Here is a 15,971-nt window from a genome sequence, read left to right on the forward strand (position 1 = left end):
TCTGTCACACGCACACTCACACAGATCAACATTGCGTGCGCAGGTTCTCGTGTCAGGCTCTGCAGCCTCCTGCAGGTCCCCGGTTCTCTGGATTTAATGTATTCATCAGAAACAGACACTGAGTGAGGGGAGGGAGCAGATTAAAAGTCCAACAGTACATCATGATAAGGGACTGCAGTATTTTTCTGCTGCAAGACAACCTTAAAACACCCTTCGTCTGCACAATCCGCATTTGCCTATGGGCCTGGTTTGGAATGGGGACAGGAAAAGAAGAAAAAACATGGGCTACTTCTATCAATCTAAATTTAAACACCATCTAATCATATTTGTACATTTCCAGTTATAATCTCCCCACAGATTAATATTTTTTTGCTATTTTGTCGATCCTTACTCTCAGCTAAATCCAAACATGTCAGCTATCAGCGTCTGCTTTTGATTCAAAGGAAGACTCGATGATATTGCCGCCTCTCCATTTTTAGTCTCACAAACACAGCTTCCATCATTTCAGGCCCTGCTACAGTCACAAGACAACCGGCATTGAGATCTGCTGCATCGTTTTTTGGGCAGCCCAGCCTCAAATGCCTAACTGGCTCGTTAATGTGAGAGAAAAAAGAACTGTGCTTTGTGGAATGTATTGGTTTTTCACCTACTCCCTCTCACACTTCTCTCCTTGCATTTAGGCAGAATTTGACGAGGAAGTGGTTGGATGACCATGTGTGAATTTAAGTGTCTTTTACAGCGCAATTGTCTAATAAACCTCATTTTTAAAAATCAGCTCAGTAAAGCAGGAGGCCACGGGGTAGGTTTATCCAGCCATTTTGATAAAAAGTCCTCTTTCTCCACTCCTGAGGTGATAGGGGATGGAGGCAACTATAGGGGTCACATTATGGTGCAGCGATTCCTCTGTAGTGCCCCCTGCAGACGGATGGAGGTGTGGTTGTGGCGCGTGCCCCGTGCCACTGCGATGCCCAGCAGCTCTTTGAAGAGCAGCACGACGTGCCAGTTGAACTTGGCAGAGCACTCAACATAACCGCACTTCCAGGTTTTCTTCACCAGGACGGAAACTGCCCTGCGAGGCATGAAGCGCTGCCGCTGCAGATCTCTTTTGTTGCCCACCACCAGGATTGGCACCTCGCTGCTGCTGCCTTCCCTGCAGGTAAAAATGGGAAAAAAAGATGAATTCAACATGCACAGTTTAATCATCTTGATGTTTGTCACCCGGTGGTTGGCTGGGCTTGTGCAAGATGTCTGCATGCAGTATTCCCTTCCTTCTGAGGCGTGCGGGGGTGGACTGGAGGATTAGAGCTCACAGGCTCAAGGGGCCTCCCACCACACTCACTCTGCAGTAGCTGGTTTACAGCATTATGATATGTGAAACTGTATGGCAAGCCAGTGGTATTAGGCGTAAATTAGTGGCCCAAGACCGCTGTGTGTAATGCTTACTCCCACTGTGTTAAAAGTAAACATCAACATTGAAGAGGACATCGAGTCTAAGCTTTTTCCAATGGCACATGATTGGGGGTGGCTTGGAATTCAAATAATAAAAAAGAGAAAATGATGAGAAAAAAATGATTTACTACCACACTCGAGAAGAAAGTACCAGAGGAAATCAAATTGGATTGTTGTGAAAGTACTATGCAGGAAAACAGGCTGATTATATATATTTTTAACAGCTAGATATTTTTTACGAGATAGAAGGTAGCAAAAGCCCCTGGAGCTGAAAGCTGTTATTATGTTTTTTAAGAAAAATAATAACATTAGCATATGAGCTGTATATGGAAAAATGTGGCAAGTCAAGTTGAATTCACTGAGGGCGGATAAATCAAGTGCATTATGAAACTTGAAGGAGCAGTGATGTGTGCAAGCACAAGGCATCTGCTCAGTGTCGGCTCAGGTATAAATTGTTAAAGCTGCTGCGTTAACTATTCATCTCTTTCTCTCATAATGAATAAGGTTTTCTTTTAGTTACAGTCCTGTCTCATCTTCTGACAAGGACATTTTCCCGTCTGCCTCCACAGATGGACAGAAAGCTCAACAGAGGAGATACACACGCACTCAGACACACACACACACAAACACACGCACACACACACACACACACACACCTGTACAAAAACTGTACCGTTCGCAGATGTGAACGGTACAGTTTTCATGCCCTGCAGCAAAGTTCTAAAAAACATTCTGGTGATCATATCCCTTTTCTGCTTGTCACAGGTTGTAGTCACATTACAAACTTAAAAATACCCCCAAGCACTTTTCCTCCAGGTTCAGTGTTTCAGCAGAACAACATGTACTGTATGTGTGAGAGTGTTTGTATGCAGCTGTTGGGGGAAACTATCCGGAAGTAATGAAGGGACACAACACTGAGATGAAGTGCTAACACAAAATAGAGCAGAAAAAATGAGATTATTCTGTTTGAATGTATTTTGTCAGAGGAACTCTAAGGATACATTTTATAGTGTAAAGAGTAAGAGTAAAATAAACAGCTTAATTCTTATACTTGACATTTACACTACAGCCACCAGCGTTCTTCAGTGCCCTCTATTATTTATGAGCTCAGTTTATATACAATGTCTGTTGTTATACCGGTTATTCCTCTCCTCCTCGAGCCCAGGAAAAAATCTCCCTCCCCCCTCTACGATTACAAATATCTCCTCTTTTCCCTTCTTCTTGCAATCACCCTTCCTTCCCCCTGCTGCTGGTGGTAATGGTTTTTCTGTCATGGGTCATAAATATTTGTGGGAACACATTCAGAGCTTCAGGATGGTGGGGATGAACTGTGCAGTGGAAGCTTGTTCATGTACAACATGGCAGAGCAAATTAAGCCATGGACTGTATCTTTCGACATGTAAAAATGTGTAGGTACGCCAACGGTGAAGATGATAGAGCGTGTGGAGCCTTTTAAATGATTTTGACAGTTGTGTTTTTTTAATGCAGCAAGGAGTCTTCTGTGTTATCTTCCTCTGGTCCTCGAGCCTCCTGTCTTCTACGTCTGTTCTCCGTCCAATAGAAGCTGAAACGTGACGACTCTCTCTGGGCAGCTCACATTCAGCGAGGCAAGAATTAAATGTCATCCTGAACTGTCAGGATGCAGGGAGCAGTGTGCTGAATTAAAAGATATCACCACAAGCAGACCATCCATCACTGTCACGCTGTCACAGACGTGTAATTGTGCAGCTTCGTGGACCGGCTGAGAAATTGCATGTCGTCTCCAGATGGGTGACAAGGCTGGGTCGGCGGGGTGGGGGAGGGGGTGGGGTTGTCGTTAGGAGTCACCAGCGAAGGTTACAAACAAATGTGTGTCAGCACATGTGTGTTCAGGAAGTGTTGGATCGGCTGAGAGTGAGAGGCCCGACTCTACCTGTGCTCCACTATCTGCTGTCGGATCATCTTGACGTATTCGAAGCTCTCCACACAGCAGATGTCGTACACCAGGATGTAGGCGTTGGCGTTGCGGACACCTCTGCAGCGCAGGTCCAGCCACTCCTTAAGAACAGACACAGAAAGATAGAAACATGAATGAATAATAAATACTGTATGGACAAGGCTCCAGGGACAGAATCCATCAGTCCAATTCTTGGTCTGATCCAGAGCCATTGGCTGAAGCTTTCTGCAGTGTAGTAGTGACACATGTAAAGTGTCCTTGGGTCTCTTGTTATTCCTATTTGTTATTCTTATTCTTAAAACTTTTAATACTAATCATTTAAAATGTGATGACTTCTTTTACTCAAGTACATCTTTTTGTTGGACTGCATCCTCCTCCCCCACATATGGTTTTGAGTGAAATGTCTCAACAGGTCGTAGGTGGATCGTCAATAAATTTGTCGACCTCCTGTACCGCTGCACAGTCCCAGGCAGCTGTATTCTGACGGTACAGCCTCTGGGATGGCTGGATCATCCATAAACTGGAAGGCTGGAAGGTTGTTATTTCCATCCCCTATTCCGCAGTGTCTTGTAATTAGTGTGTGAATGTGATAGAAAACGCTGCATTAAGAGCTAAATGTGTGTGTGAATGGATGAGTGTGCTGTAAAGTGTTTTGACTGGTTGTTAAGACAGGAAAAGCACTGTATAAATGCATTGCGTTTAATCCTGCTAGGGGACGTTGGCTCAATGTCATCAATTTGCTGCTTATCCTCTGAGAGAAAGTGCAGAGTCAACAGCGTCCCGGAGGTTGTATGACTCTGGGTCTCACAGCTTAGAACAAGGTCATAAAACACGGTGACTTCCCAGCAGAAAGCACTACGCTGTGTCTTAGCTACACATGTTCAAGGACTGCGACAGAGGCTTCTACTGTGTGAGATAAGCAAACAAAGATTTCTCTGTCAGGACAGGCACGTGCACAGATAGACCCCTAGTGGTGCTCAAGCACTGGCCCTTTTGCCCTGGATGAGAAAAGTGCCCTTCAGCTGGAGCCCAATTTTTTCTTCATTCATCAATATTTAAGAATAAAAATTACTCTCTCTGTCATCAATTCCCCCCAAATGTGTTTTAATATCTGATGGATTTAATAGGCCTTTTTGGGGGTTTGAGTACCTGCCCCCCAAAATGTCTGAGCACGTGCCTGGGACAGGATAAAGGTAAACACGCAAGGTCACTTTTACACTTTTAATGCCTCTCTTCGATGTGATGTGAAGAACGTGCAGCAGTGCAAACAGCAGCTTTTGTTTGACGGCACCGAGTTCCAAAATAAAATGACATGGCAGAAACTGGAATATTGCACCTCACTGGGGGACAGTGGCACCGATAGAAACACAGTGACCCATGCAACTGTTCATGCTGTGTTTATCCCGAGGTCTAGCTTACCCACCACCACCCTCATCACCTCCAACAGCATGCGATGGATTTATGAGCATTTGATCTGAGAAAAAAGAGCGAGAGGAAGATGGAGGTACTAAAGGAGCTGGGAAGACAAGATGTGTCCAAGGAGTGAAATGAGAAAACAACCACGGCCCAGAGAGAAAGTTAAAGAGATGAAATAAAGGGTCCACATGGTGCGTCTGCTGTACCCGCGCAATGCTAATGAACGGTCTGGAGACGGGGCCTGTCAAGAACTGAACTCTATTCTATTCCACTGTGGTTCAGTCGATGCAATGTGACTGATTTGATTCAATTCAATTCATTCCACTTACTTCCAGCTCCATTCAACAATATCAGTTTTCAGGCACCGTGGACATGGAGCTCTGTCCAAGAAGCAGTTATGTAAGATGAATGTAGCTCTAAATCCTGTAATCCACAAACTATATGGCAGCAGCATTGAGTTATACAGCGTGACAGACATTATAACACAATCTTTTCATCACAGGAGGAGGAGTTCAACGGTTTGAGAAACAAGTCTTTTCACTTCCTTTGCCAAAACTATGAATTCAAACTGAAATTCTATCCGTCAACAAATGCTTTCTGGCTCTGCATCAACATGCCTGAAAACCCGTATCAATCACAGACGCTGGGCTTGCACGTGCAGGAGTCACCTGGTTCAATTGTCGAACAAAAAATTGTCTCCTACACATCGTTGTAAAATACTGAATTTAACTGTACAGCTGTTAGTAAAGACAACAGGGTCAGCAGTGCTTGTAGGGATTATCCATGTTGCGTTCTGTAGCCGAAGCTAATGCTGTTTTTTCCCAAAAGATGGTCATGTGATGGGAGCCTGACGAATCAGCAAAGGCTACATTACTACACGACCCAGTCAGCAAACCGTTGTTCGTGTCTATATCCTTGTTTTCAAACATGTCATTTTTTTCTGACTAAAATGCAGCCCTGGAGTTTTCAAAATAAACGGTTCCAGCGTCTCAAAGGTTTTTAATTGCAGCCATTTTAAAACTCCGGAGTAACGTGAGGAGGCCACGCGAATCCATAGCAGAGGTAGGAAAACGAATAGTACAGTTGAAGCCTAAGAGGAGAAGATCAAATCCAGCCAGCAAGCTAGTTAGCTTAACCAAGCATATAACCAGGAAACGAGGGGAAACAGCTGTCAGAGGTCTGCCAGCACCTCTAAAGCTCACTTAACAAAATGGTATGTGTCAGTTATTTAATCTGTTCCACAAAGGTGTTACATTGCAGCCACTGGAAACCACCAAAGGGAGCTGAGGAGCAGAGTAGTGTGAGCAAGTGTTAAAAGTGAGATTGTGTGCTATTACTAAGACGGAAGCAGTCGCTTCGTCACATGTCAGGATCTTCAAAGATGTTCTGCTTGTAAATAATGTTTATTTTTGACTGATGCACCTGTGCCTCAGGGACAGATTATGTTTGTTACATCAAGTTACTTTGAAAACTGAGCTTTATAGATTCCGTTGGCCAGACATCTTTCAATTATTCTGCCTATTCTTTAAATCCGAACTAATATGACCCTGGTTGCTAGAAGCTGTTTGCAACGTTGATTATGTGTCAAAGTCATTTTCTCTGTGGAAAATTATTCTACTTCTGTGCAAATAAAACCAAGTGACGAGGGACCAGGCGACGATCGGTGTAACTTCTAATGATGATGACATTACCACATCTGTGTCTGTGGGAAATCATTTGTCTTCACTCAATATGGAAAATGACATTTGTGTCTACAGGTGAGTTGTGAGGGAGAAACATTAGCCCTCACACATCAGCGGGGACATAATGAGGCCGATCAGGCGTGGAGGCAAACATGTGGCAGGAAGATCGCTGCCACCCGAAGTGAGAGAGAAGGCAGATGAAGGGGGGAGGTGTGTTGTGAAAACTGGAAGAAAGTGTGATTATTTTCTTTCTCTCCAGGTTGAAATTCCTAAAATAAAATGTCACAGATGTTATGATTTCTGCTTTTCATCTCTGTTGTCAAGTGTCCAAGAAAATGTGAAGATAGGCCAAAAAGGCTCGGAAAAAAAACACGTACCTATTTTAATCACCAAACAGATGAGACATATCTCCTGTCACAGCAGCTCATCAAGACGGCTCACTATTCTCTGATAATTGAGGCAGCTGTCGACGTGAGATGCACCGTGGCTTCACGTGCAGCCTCATGTCCCTGGAGCTAAAAATAGCAGCTTGTTCTCATCTCATATCTCTCTGTCATGCGAGTCCTGTTTGTAAATGTGGAGGAGGGGATTCAAAGCAGCAAACACTATTACTCCAAAAAAACACAAACAAAAAGCACGGGCACAACAAGCGAAAGGAGGAGAAGCACACTGAGGCCTGGGCAGACGAGAGCAGCTGAAATCAGATGAATTTAAAATGCATGTGTGGGCATGTTTATTTGTGTGTGTGTGTGTGTGTGTGTGTGTGTGTGTGTGTGTGTGTGGGCGCTGGCAGGATGTGAGGGTGTGCTTGTGGGAGCGTGACTGTGAAGTGTGGTGCCACTGTCTGTGTCCTCCACTCGGTCTTCCTAACACGGCGCACAGAAGAAAAAGGAAAAGAGCATCTCATCCCTCGCTCCTCAAGAGCCAAACAGAACACGTTTCCCTGGCAACGGCAGGTTGCGGAGAGTTTTTAACAAAGCTGTCGTGTATAGTGACATTGTGTGGGGGGTGGGGGGGGGGGGGTATCTTAATGTTAATGAAAGCAGGTTGTGATGGATCAATACTCAACTACAGGATGCAGTGTGATGAGTAATTAGAGATATATCACACGTAGGCCATGGTGGTTGATTTGCAATTAAAATTGATTACATTCCCTGGTGGGGGTGGGGTTGGGGGGATTACCATTAGTCAATGGTGGCGAGCAACGTTTGAGGGGACATGGTGACTGATGGTCTAACACTGGTTTCTCACGCTCATGAACTATTCATTTCCAACATCAATTTTATACAAGTTGAAGCAGAACACGTTTGGCATTTGAAATACGCTTATTCCCTTTTAGCTGAGAGTTACATGAGGAGATTAATGCCACTGCTCATAAATACAATGTAAAAGGGGGCAGTGGCAGGTTATCCTAGTTGAGCTTAGCCAAAAAGAGTGGAAGCATCAAATCTGTCTGAAATTCACCCACCTCCACCTCTGGCTCACTATAAAATTATCAAATAGAATCAATTATTTGATATTATATCTTCTTTTTATTCATTTTAATCTGTATTAAAGATTTTAAAACTGTGTCACCAGATCCACACTGAGGTATGAATAGGTTATAATTAATATCAATATTAATATTTTCTACTCTACTAACACAGAATTATTATTAACACTTTAAGACAACAATATGTCCAACTATCTCCACCAAGGAGGTTAAGTTTTCACCCCTGTCATACTGTTTGTCGGTTGGTTGGTCTGTAAGCAAGATAACTGCAAAACTTGGTGGAAGAATGGAAGCCACGCGATTTTGGTGTGGATCCGTGTCAGGGGGTAGATCCAAGAAGTTTGTGTCACTTAAATAATGTTGTGAGACGTTTTAGAACATTTTCACTGAATATAGATGAAAAGAATCTGGCACATCTAGAGGACTGATTTCTGTATCTGTCCAATTTGGTGCAGCTTGATTGATATTAAGAATATGCGTTCTACTGAATGCTTTTCTAATTCATATGTGGTTTTGCCTCTCAAACCCCTAAATGTCTTGTAAACCTCCTGCGTACGCACACTTCTCATTTCCACCGAGTCTGCAAAAGCCAAAATTACACAATGTGTGACATGGAAAGCAATCATTTCCAGCCTCTTATCACAGACTATATCGACAGAGCTAACTGTGAAAAACATCCAGAGAGCTGAAGGAGAGGGATGGAGGGGAGAGAGAAGGAGTAGAGAGAGAGAGAGAGAGAAGGAGGAGGAGAGAGAGAGAATGAGAGAGAGAGAGAGAGAGAGAGAGAGAGAGAGAGAGAGAGAGAGAGAGCACTCTGTGTGGGAGGAAGTCATGGAGATACATTATGGTAAGAAAAAAAAAAGATAGAACAAGACAAACTGTTGCAGAATCCACCGTCAGGCTTATAATCATCTGTCATCACATCCTATTGACACGCTGTGACAGACGCTCTCTAAATGCCATACTATCAGCATCCGAGAGATATACTGCGAAGCAAAGAAATCATTACACCATCACAGCCTCGCAGTAAAATAACAGAAATCGTTCCTGTCTCCAGTGCTGGGAAGTGTAAAAATGGCCGTGGATGAAATGGGGTCACGAGGAGCCTGCCAGAACATCCCTGTTCTCCTTTCAAATGTAATCTGAACTGAGGAGAAATGGCCAGGCTGCACAAGCATGGAGGCGGACTGACTCACTGCGCTCTGCAGCTCGCTCATCACAGATTTCAGCGGACTTCATAAAAAGCTCATTCGGTAAACCTTCCTTCGACAGTGTCCATTAAACTTTGCGTAACCTTTCTAATTGACTGAAGCAAATTCCTACTGTCTCCTCTTTATTCCCGACTGTATTCATGTAGGCAGCTGTGCTGTAATTCAATCTGCTCTGTGCTGCAAGTAAGACAGACGGTTTCTCTGAGCTGGCAATGCATTGTGTCCACTGCCCCTCACCCAGGTTTCCTTTCTCTGCCCACTGAGCCCCATGGACATTGGGGACTTTACTAGTTAACTGGTAAGCCGCAACATGCTGCCACTAGTGTCACTAGTGGCAGTCCCTATTGGTGGACGATTTATTTTTTTAACTGGAGAGTGAAAACACTTCTAGTAGTGGAACCAACAGACACTGCCGCTTCCAGTTAAAAAGTAGACAACTGGTAAGACCAAAATACCTTTGATAGTTAACCAGCAGACCCCCTTGAATCTTTACAGTTAACTTGTGACACTTTTGAGCCCTACTAGTTAAATGGTGAGTCTCAGAGCACCCTCACTAGTGGACATTGTGGCTTTTACTAGTTAACAAGTCAATATTATCTTCTGACATGCCGTGTCGGTGTGCTCGGCTCATTTCCCCAGAGACTCTCAACCTACAGCTCTTAAGGATACAGCTGTTCCACACTGCTCACCGCATGCTCTACACGGTGCTTCATGTTCGACATCACAAACGCACTGAACACCGACGCGCTCCCTCACTCTAGCCAAATTAGCACATTGTTTCCAACACTGCTGAATGGAGCTGCAGACGATAAAAACCTCTGTACACTGTGGAGTCATTTGACGCGGGAGTTAATGCTGATTGTATCAATTCCAATCAGAGACAAAAGCCTGATCTTAGTGGGTTCATTGACCAGCGCAAAAGGAGCTAAAGACAAAATTCCAAACTAGTGCGACCAAGTCCCCGACAAAGACTGAACTAGTTAAAGAAACCGCCGTCTGATATCGAGGTTATATATTAGGTCTCAAACTGCTTCCCATGCATGTGAGCAAGCTGCCGAACAAGCAGGACATGACAGGGAAGGAGAGGGGGAGAAGTACAGCCGGCCTTGCAGGGTCGTTCCTCAGCAAATGAGCGACCATAAACCTGTCAGGTAGAAATGTTGCAGCAGCACTCCGCTGATGGTTTTCCTTCCACAAAGGACCGGCCAAACATTTGCCTCCTCACTGCTCCGCCACCAGAAAATGAGTATGAAATGTTCTCACAATAAGTGAAACATGATATCAAATGAGAGCTTTGGGAGCTTAGTAGCTTTTTCATGTGACTCAACCTCAGGGACATCCGACACTCGTAAACTCATGAGACACGTCCTGTCTTATTCTTGCTTTCTGCTCACACCTACCAGCTCATTCCCTAGTGGGGGTTTAGCAGAAGAAGGGGGGAGAGAGGGAGAGAGAGAGGGATGGGGTCTTTAGACAGGTTCTTAGTGGGCAGGAAACAATGAATCTCTCTGACATGATGGAGCAAAATCTTAAATCTCTGGTAGACCTGCTACGTGTTTTTCTGCGGGAGCCTGACAAGACGATGGCTCCGGCGTCTCAGCTCGCCAGTCAGATGTTTCGCCGAGGTTTCAGAGCGTACAGCAGACCAGTGCTGCTCTGCCTCCTCCCCGGTCTGATCCTTATTTTCTCGGTGGCACCTTGTCTGTGTAGATAACCACAGCTGTTCTCGGAGAGGGCTACATGAGACACCAAAGGGGGAGAAGGAGGGAAATGTACCGCTGCAGCAGACAGCTCGGTGTTGTGACCTTGGAGATTTATATCTTGAAAGCATCAAAATCCTGGCTGAACGGGCAGGAGTCAAAAGCCCAACTGAAGCTAACAGAGACTGGGGTTTAGGCATTTTTCTTTCAATCCCTAAGGAACTTTCACACTCACAGATACCAAATCCAGACTTTTTTCTACTTTTTCTGCTGCTGAAGAGAAGGGGAAGAGTTTCACTGAGAGGTGTTTTTCACTTCACTTTTAGGTCTATTTTGAGAACAACACACAGTCATGTTGTCAATGTAATATCATTAGGGATTTCTCCTTAGAGCAATTTCAACAGAAGTGTTTATGATCTCCATTATATGAAATGTCTGTTAATAATTCAGAACTGTTCTGGTGATGATGACAGAACTGAACGGTTGTTTAATCTTAATGACTAAAAATTTGCTTCCTTTGTTTTTTAAACCATGGTTCATTATAATACATTTTTTAAAACATTTTCTACCATCTCTGATTGTAAAATGCAATAGGGAATCTCTCTGGGGACAGTATGGTTATGAGGAGCAATTATAGCTTCGGATCAAACATTTAATTAGTATTTCATAACCTGTTCTATACAGAAAAAACGTTCAGAGAGGAAAAGCTGCAGGGACGTCTGAGATAATTCCTCAATATTCTAGATTCTTGGCAAGAGAGAAGCCAAAGCTGCAGATCTGCTTCACGAAGTGACTACAAACCAGGGACGTTCTGAGCTGAAGTGCATTTGTGCCATGATCCTGCAGAAAATCTGATGTTTCTCAAACTAATGAGGAGTGGCATATGACCCGTGGCCATGAATAAAAGGGCAGTCTGTTCTATTTTTAAACTGGGACTTTAACCAGGTGCCGTGGTAAAAGCCCGCAGCACAATCCTGCGATTATTTTCTGCGCGTGTGAGCCAGATTCAACACAACGGACACCAGCAGCAGGAGAATAAAGTGTAATGTGATAATGTGATGAACTCACTCACACTGTGTGATGCTTTGCTGTCAGTCAAGGAGACTGAAGAAGACCTGTTTATAAAGACTTTATTAGAAGGAATATGTAATTGGCTGCAGTGGGACACACAAATCTGCAAATGTATCATTACATCTTCAACATCATGCCACCATGCCACTTTGCTTACTTTATACTTTGTTCTTATTAGCTATTTTTGCAGATAGAGAATTTAGTTTTTTACATTTATATTTCTTCTTTGATATTGTGATTGTCTAGGCCTGTGTCTGGGGTTGTTGCTTTGGCCACACACGGTATTGTCTTGACAATACAGCTTACAGAAATAAAAAAAGATGTAGAGAAGGAAGCGAGATAGAGTGATAGAAACTTCAACTAATAAAAATTTTACAAAGGAATTCTACATCAATGTAAAAAACATTACCCTGAATTTTTTAAGTTTTCATAAGTTTGACACAAAGGGAGAAATGACCGTGACCATGAATACCTGTCTTAACTGGGGACACCAGAGGGACACAACAATTAGTAAATGTGTTTTATGACATTATCAACTCCATGCCACCATCTCCATTTTATATGTTGCTATTATTGTTGTTGTTTTACTTTGATATTGTTGTTTAAATATGATTCAGTATTGTATTTGTGCCAATAAAGCTTACTGAATTAAACTTAAGAGAGTGAGTGAGAGAGCGAGAGAGAAAGGTAGAGAAATGAGGGGGGGGGGGGGGAGAAGGGAGTTTACAACGTCAAAGTGAGGCTCTCCATGGCTTTAAGTCAGTCAGGTCTCCATAGCAACTAGTAGACTAGGGACATCTGATAGTGATAGAAGAATAAATACAATTGGTTCGTCTCTGAGGGACGCCATTGGCTTTGAACAGAGGGACACTTATAAAATGAAGTATGCGATTTAAAAAATGGGATTTTTTCCAAGAACACATGTTGAATAAACCCTCCTGTATAAGTTAAACGGTCTGTGAGCCGGATACCTGGCTGGAGCTGGATGGAAAAGAGGAGATTGGCGGGACGTCCAGAACCTTCAGCTCATACATGTTCCCGTTGAGGATGACGGAGGGTCTGTACACGTATCTGCTCCTGGTCGGCGTGTACACCTCCGAGAAATCGTTATAGATGAACTGGCGGATTATAGAAGTTTTGCCCACTCCGGGAGCGCCTATGACCGCGATACTCAGAGTCTCCACCATTCCTGGAGCGCGAGTTCAGCACCATGGACAGCGGCGCCAGATGTGACCGTCCACAAAGCACAGCTGGCCGCCGCTGCTGTGCCGCAGCTCTGGTGGAATTCACCCTCCGCCGCTTCCCCTTTAACCAGCCGCCTCCGAGTCACCTCAGCCGGGTTCAACTGTGCGCAAATGAAACCAAGTCAGTGGCTGAACAGATGATCCGGCTCTCGAGCACAGAGGATGAAACTTTATCTCCAGGTCTGGAAGGTGGGGAGAGAAGAAGAAGAAGCCACGCAGCTTGGAGAGCGCATCAAAAACAAAGCTGGATGCAGACGGGGGGGGGATTGTTTTCTGCTGCCTCCGCAATCCGGCACCCACACACGGAGAGACTCCGGGTTTTCAGGGGACATCCCCGGGCGACCTCGTCCCCGAAGAGGAAGCGTAAAAGTCCGTCCTTGTCGTCCCCACATGGATAGAATCTCATCAAGGCTAGACTCTGACCTTGCCCAAACAACGCACGGGAGCCCTCGGTGTCCTCATGGATTGTCTCCTCTGCACCTCTCACCGCCCGTTTCCACCGATGCACCACCACGGCGCGCCTCCATCACAAGGAGGACGGACACGCAGCAAATAAGCTTTCCACGTGTTCCGAGGTGTGATACAAACCCATAATCTCCTTTTGTCCTTCGATGGCAGAAAGATCAGTTTACATCTGCGTGATTCAGGAGAGAGGAGCAGATCCACGCAGCCCGCAGACGTGCGTTTCCACTGAAGGCATCTGGAGCCTATTAACGCGCACTGTGTGTCTGCTCTCTCTCTCTCTCTCTCTCTCTCTCTCTCTCTCTCTCTCTATCTCTCTCTCTCTCTCTCTCTCTCTCTCTCGCATCACTTGAAATATCCCTTGCTCGCCCGGCTCATCCAATAGGATCGTCTGAAAGGCTGCGCGCTATCCCAATGCGCCGCGAATAAATGGCAAAGGAAGAGGCCACACACACGCCACCATCCTCATGCATCATCTCAAGGAGATGCGTGCGCACAAAAGACCGTAAGGTATCATAAGACAGGGTCCCCGGGCGGGTCAAGGGCGACGCGCGCCATCGATCACATGGCGGATGGCAGCGGTTCCACATGTGGCCACAGGTCAACCTCGGTGACAAAGCTGAGGACCATCACACTCCACGGCCCCTGAGGAAAGAGGCGATGAGCTGAATGACCTCCAGAACTGCTCAGCAAGGAGAAAGTGTCATATAAAAGGTTTATACATACATTGTTTGTGTATGTCCAGACTGTGAAGATTTCTTTTGGCATTTGTCCTGGGGTCTCTCACCCTCCCCCTTTGTTTTAATCATACATTTGTAACTTTATTCTCAGCAGCACTTTTCCAGGGAAGTGATCAAATACAGGAGACCTCATTTTGATGAGTCATTTGCTATCCACCAAAAATTAATAAATGTGTGATTGACTTTGGCATTTGGTAACAATGTATAAACCTTTTAATGATGGATGCCTTATTGAAACATGACCCCAGCGCCAACCCTTTTAATGATGGATGCCTTATTGAAACATGACCCCAGCGCCAACCCCTGGTGAATCTAAATGTCCGTGCGAGAACAAACATGAGAAGCCTCATAATGAACATCTCTGTCAAAATGGGAAACATGTATTAGATTTCTTCTGATGTCAAATGTGATGAGAATTTATGAGCTATCTTCCAGATATGTTTATGTGATGGATGTGGTGTTTTATTAACACACTCAGATTTCTCGTCCGTTCCTTTATGCATATGGTTTTCCTTGAAATACTTGGCGGTATCATAACGTCTTGATCTCAAACTAATTGAGTCCATTAAAGACACTGAGGTCATTTTCTTAATAACTCTAATAAAAATGTGTTGTTTAACAACCTGGAGAGAAATTGCAGTACTTTGCTACAGTGGGTCAGGTGTTACTGTAAATGTGTTTACTTTTAGGACAATAAATAAACAGTGATTCTGAATGGTTTCTTTGGCCCCGTTGATCCCCTCACTGCTGTCTTTTAATGTGGGCTCTCAAATGACTGGATTACACTGCAGGTTGTTTTGTTTTTCAGTGTTCTTTACTGAGCTTTGTAAATCCTGTTTTTCTCATCATGCAACAGCAACATTGAAAAACTACCAGAACCATCTAATGCTCAACTAATTTGTATCCTCAGGGCAATTCAACTTATTTTACCTCCAGCTGTTCTCTTACATTCCGTTTTCTTTGTCTTTTGTAAGCATCACTGCATTTTGTCTTTTCTTGGTGTGTTGAAGTGTTTTGTTCATTTACTGTAGTCGGCCCCATTTTAAATGGTTTCAAGTTAAAAGAAAGGTTTTATGAATATAACGGTTGCTCTTCGTATTATACAATTATTAAACTGTATTTATGGACTTGAATGACTGAATAAAATAAGTTTAGTGACTTTTTTTTGGATTCATGGCTTTTTTTGTGACCTTGGTTATAATATTGTAAATCTATATTACAGTACAAAGCAACAATTACTCTCTGAACAATAAGTGTTCCTCAGGCATTGCATTCACATTAGAACAATGTAGTAGCGCCCCCTATTGGAATGCATTTATCACAGGATCAGTATTATAGATCATTCATTAGAAGACTTTTGTCAGTACGTCTGGATGTTTGATCATTGATGACCTTTCTAATCCACCAGGGAACAGAGCCAAGGTGTGTTTGTGTTCAGCGTTAAGGTCACCAAGCTGAAAGTCTGGTTAAGCTTCGACGAGCAACTCAGACTTTAAAAAGCTGCCGTCACCATGACAGAGGAGCTGCTCTGACTTAAAGATGCACTGGAGTGTGAAGGAACCTCAGAC

The 15,971-nt window shown here is 44.0% G+C and overlaps 1 protein-coding gene across 1 annotated transcript; it reads right to left on the reverse strand.

Moving 5' to 3' along the window:
- rasl10a (RAS-like, family 10, member A) lies at window positions 1-13,894 on the reverse strand. The gene is made up of 3 exons (XM_062382047.1): window positions 12,929-13,894; window positions 3,362-3,486; window positions 1-1,150 (listed from the first exon to the last, which is right to left on the reverse strand). The coding sequence occupies exons 1-3, from the start codon at window positions 13,142-13,144 to the stop codon at window positions 880-882; spliced, it is 612 nt and encodes a 203-aa protein (XP_062238031.1). The 5' UTR covers window positions 13,145-13,894; the 3' UTR covers window positions 1-879.
- Between the last annotated feature and the right edge of the window lie 2,077 nt (window positions 13,895-15,971).

Source organism: Platichthys flesus, chromosome 3 (genome assembly GCF_949316205.1).
Source record: "Platichthys flesus chromosome 3, fPlaFle2.1, whole genome shotgun sequence".
NCBI classification, from domain to species: Eukaryota; Metazoa; Chordata; class Actinopteri; order Pleuronectiformes; family Pleuronectidae; genus Platichthys; species Platichthys flesus.

Bases quoted from the DNA above. Each gene is read 5' to 3' on its own strand.
- rasl10a (XM_062382047.1), bottom strand. From the start codon at position 13,144: ATGGTGGAGACTCTGAGTATCGCGGTCATAGGCGCTCCCGGAGTGGGC. The intron at 3,487-12,928 runs GTATCCGGCTCA...TCTGTTCTTAAG, and splicing joins TTCCATCCAGCTCCAGCCAG to GAGTGGCTGGACCTGCGCTG. The intron at 1,151-3,361 runs GTAGAGTCGGGC...TTTTACCTGCAG, and splicing joins CAGCAGATAGTGGAGCACAG to GGAAGGCAGCAGCAGCGAGG.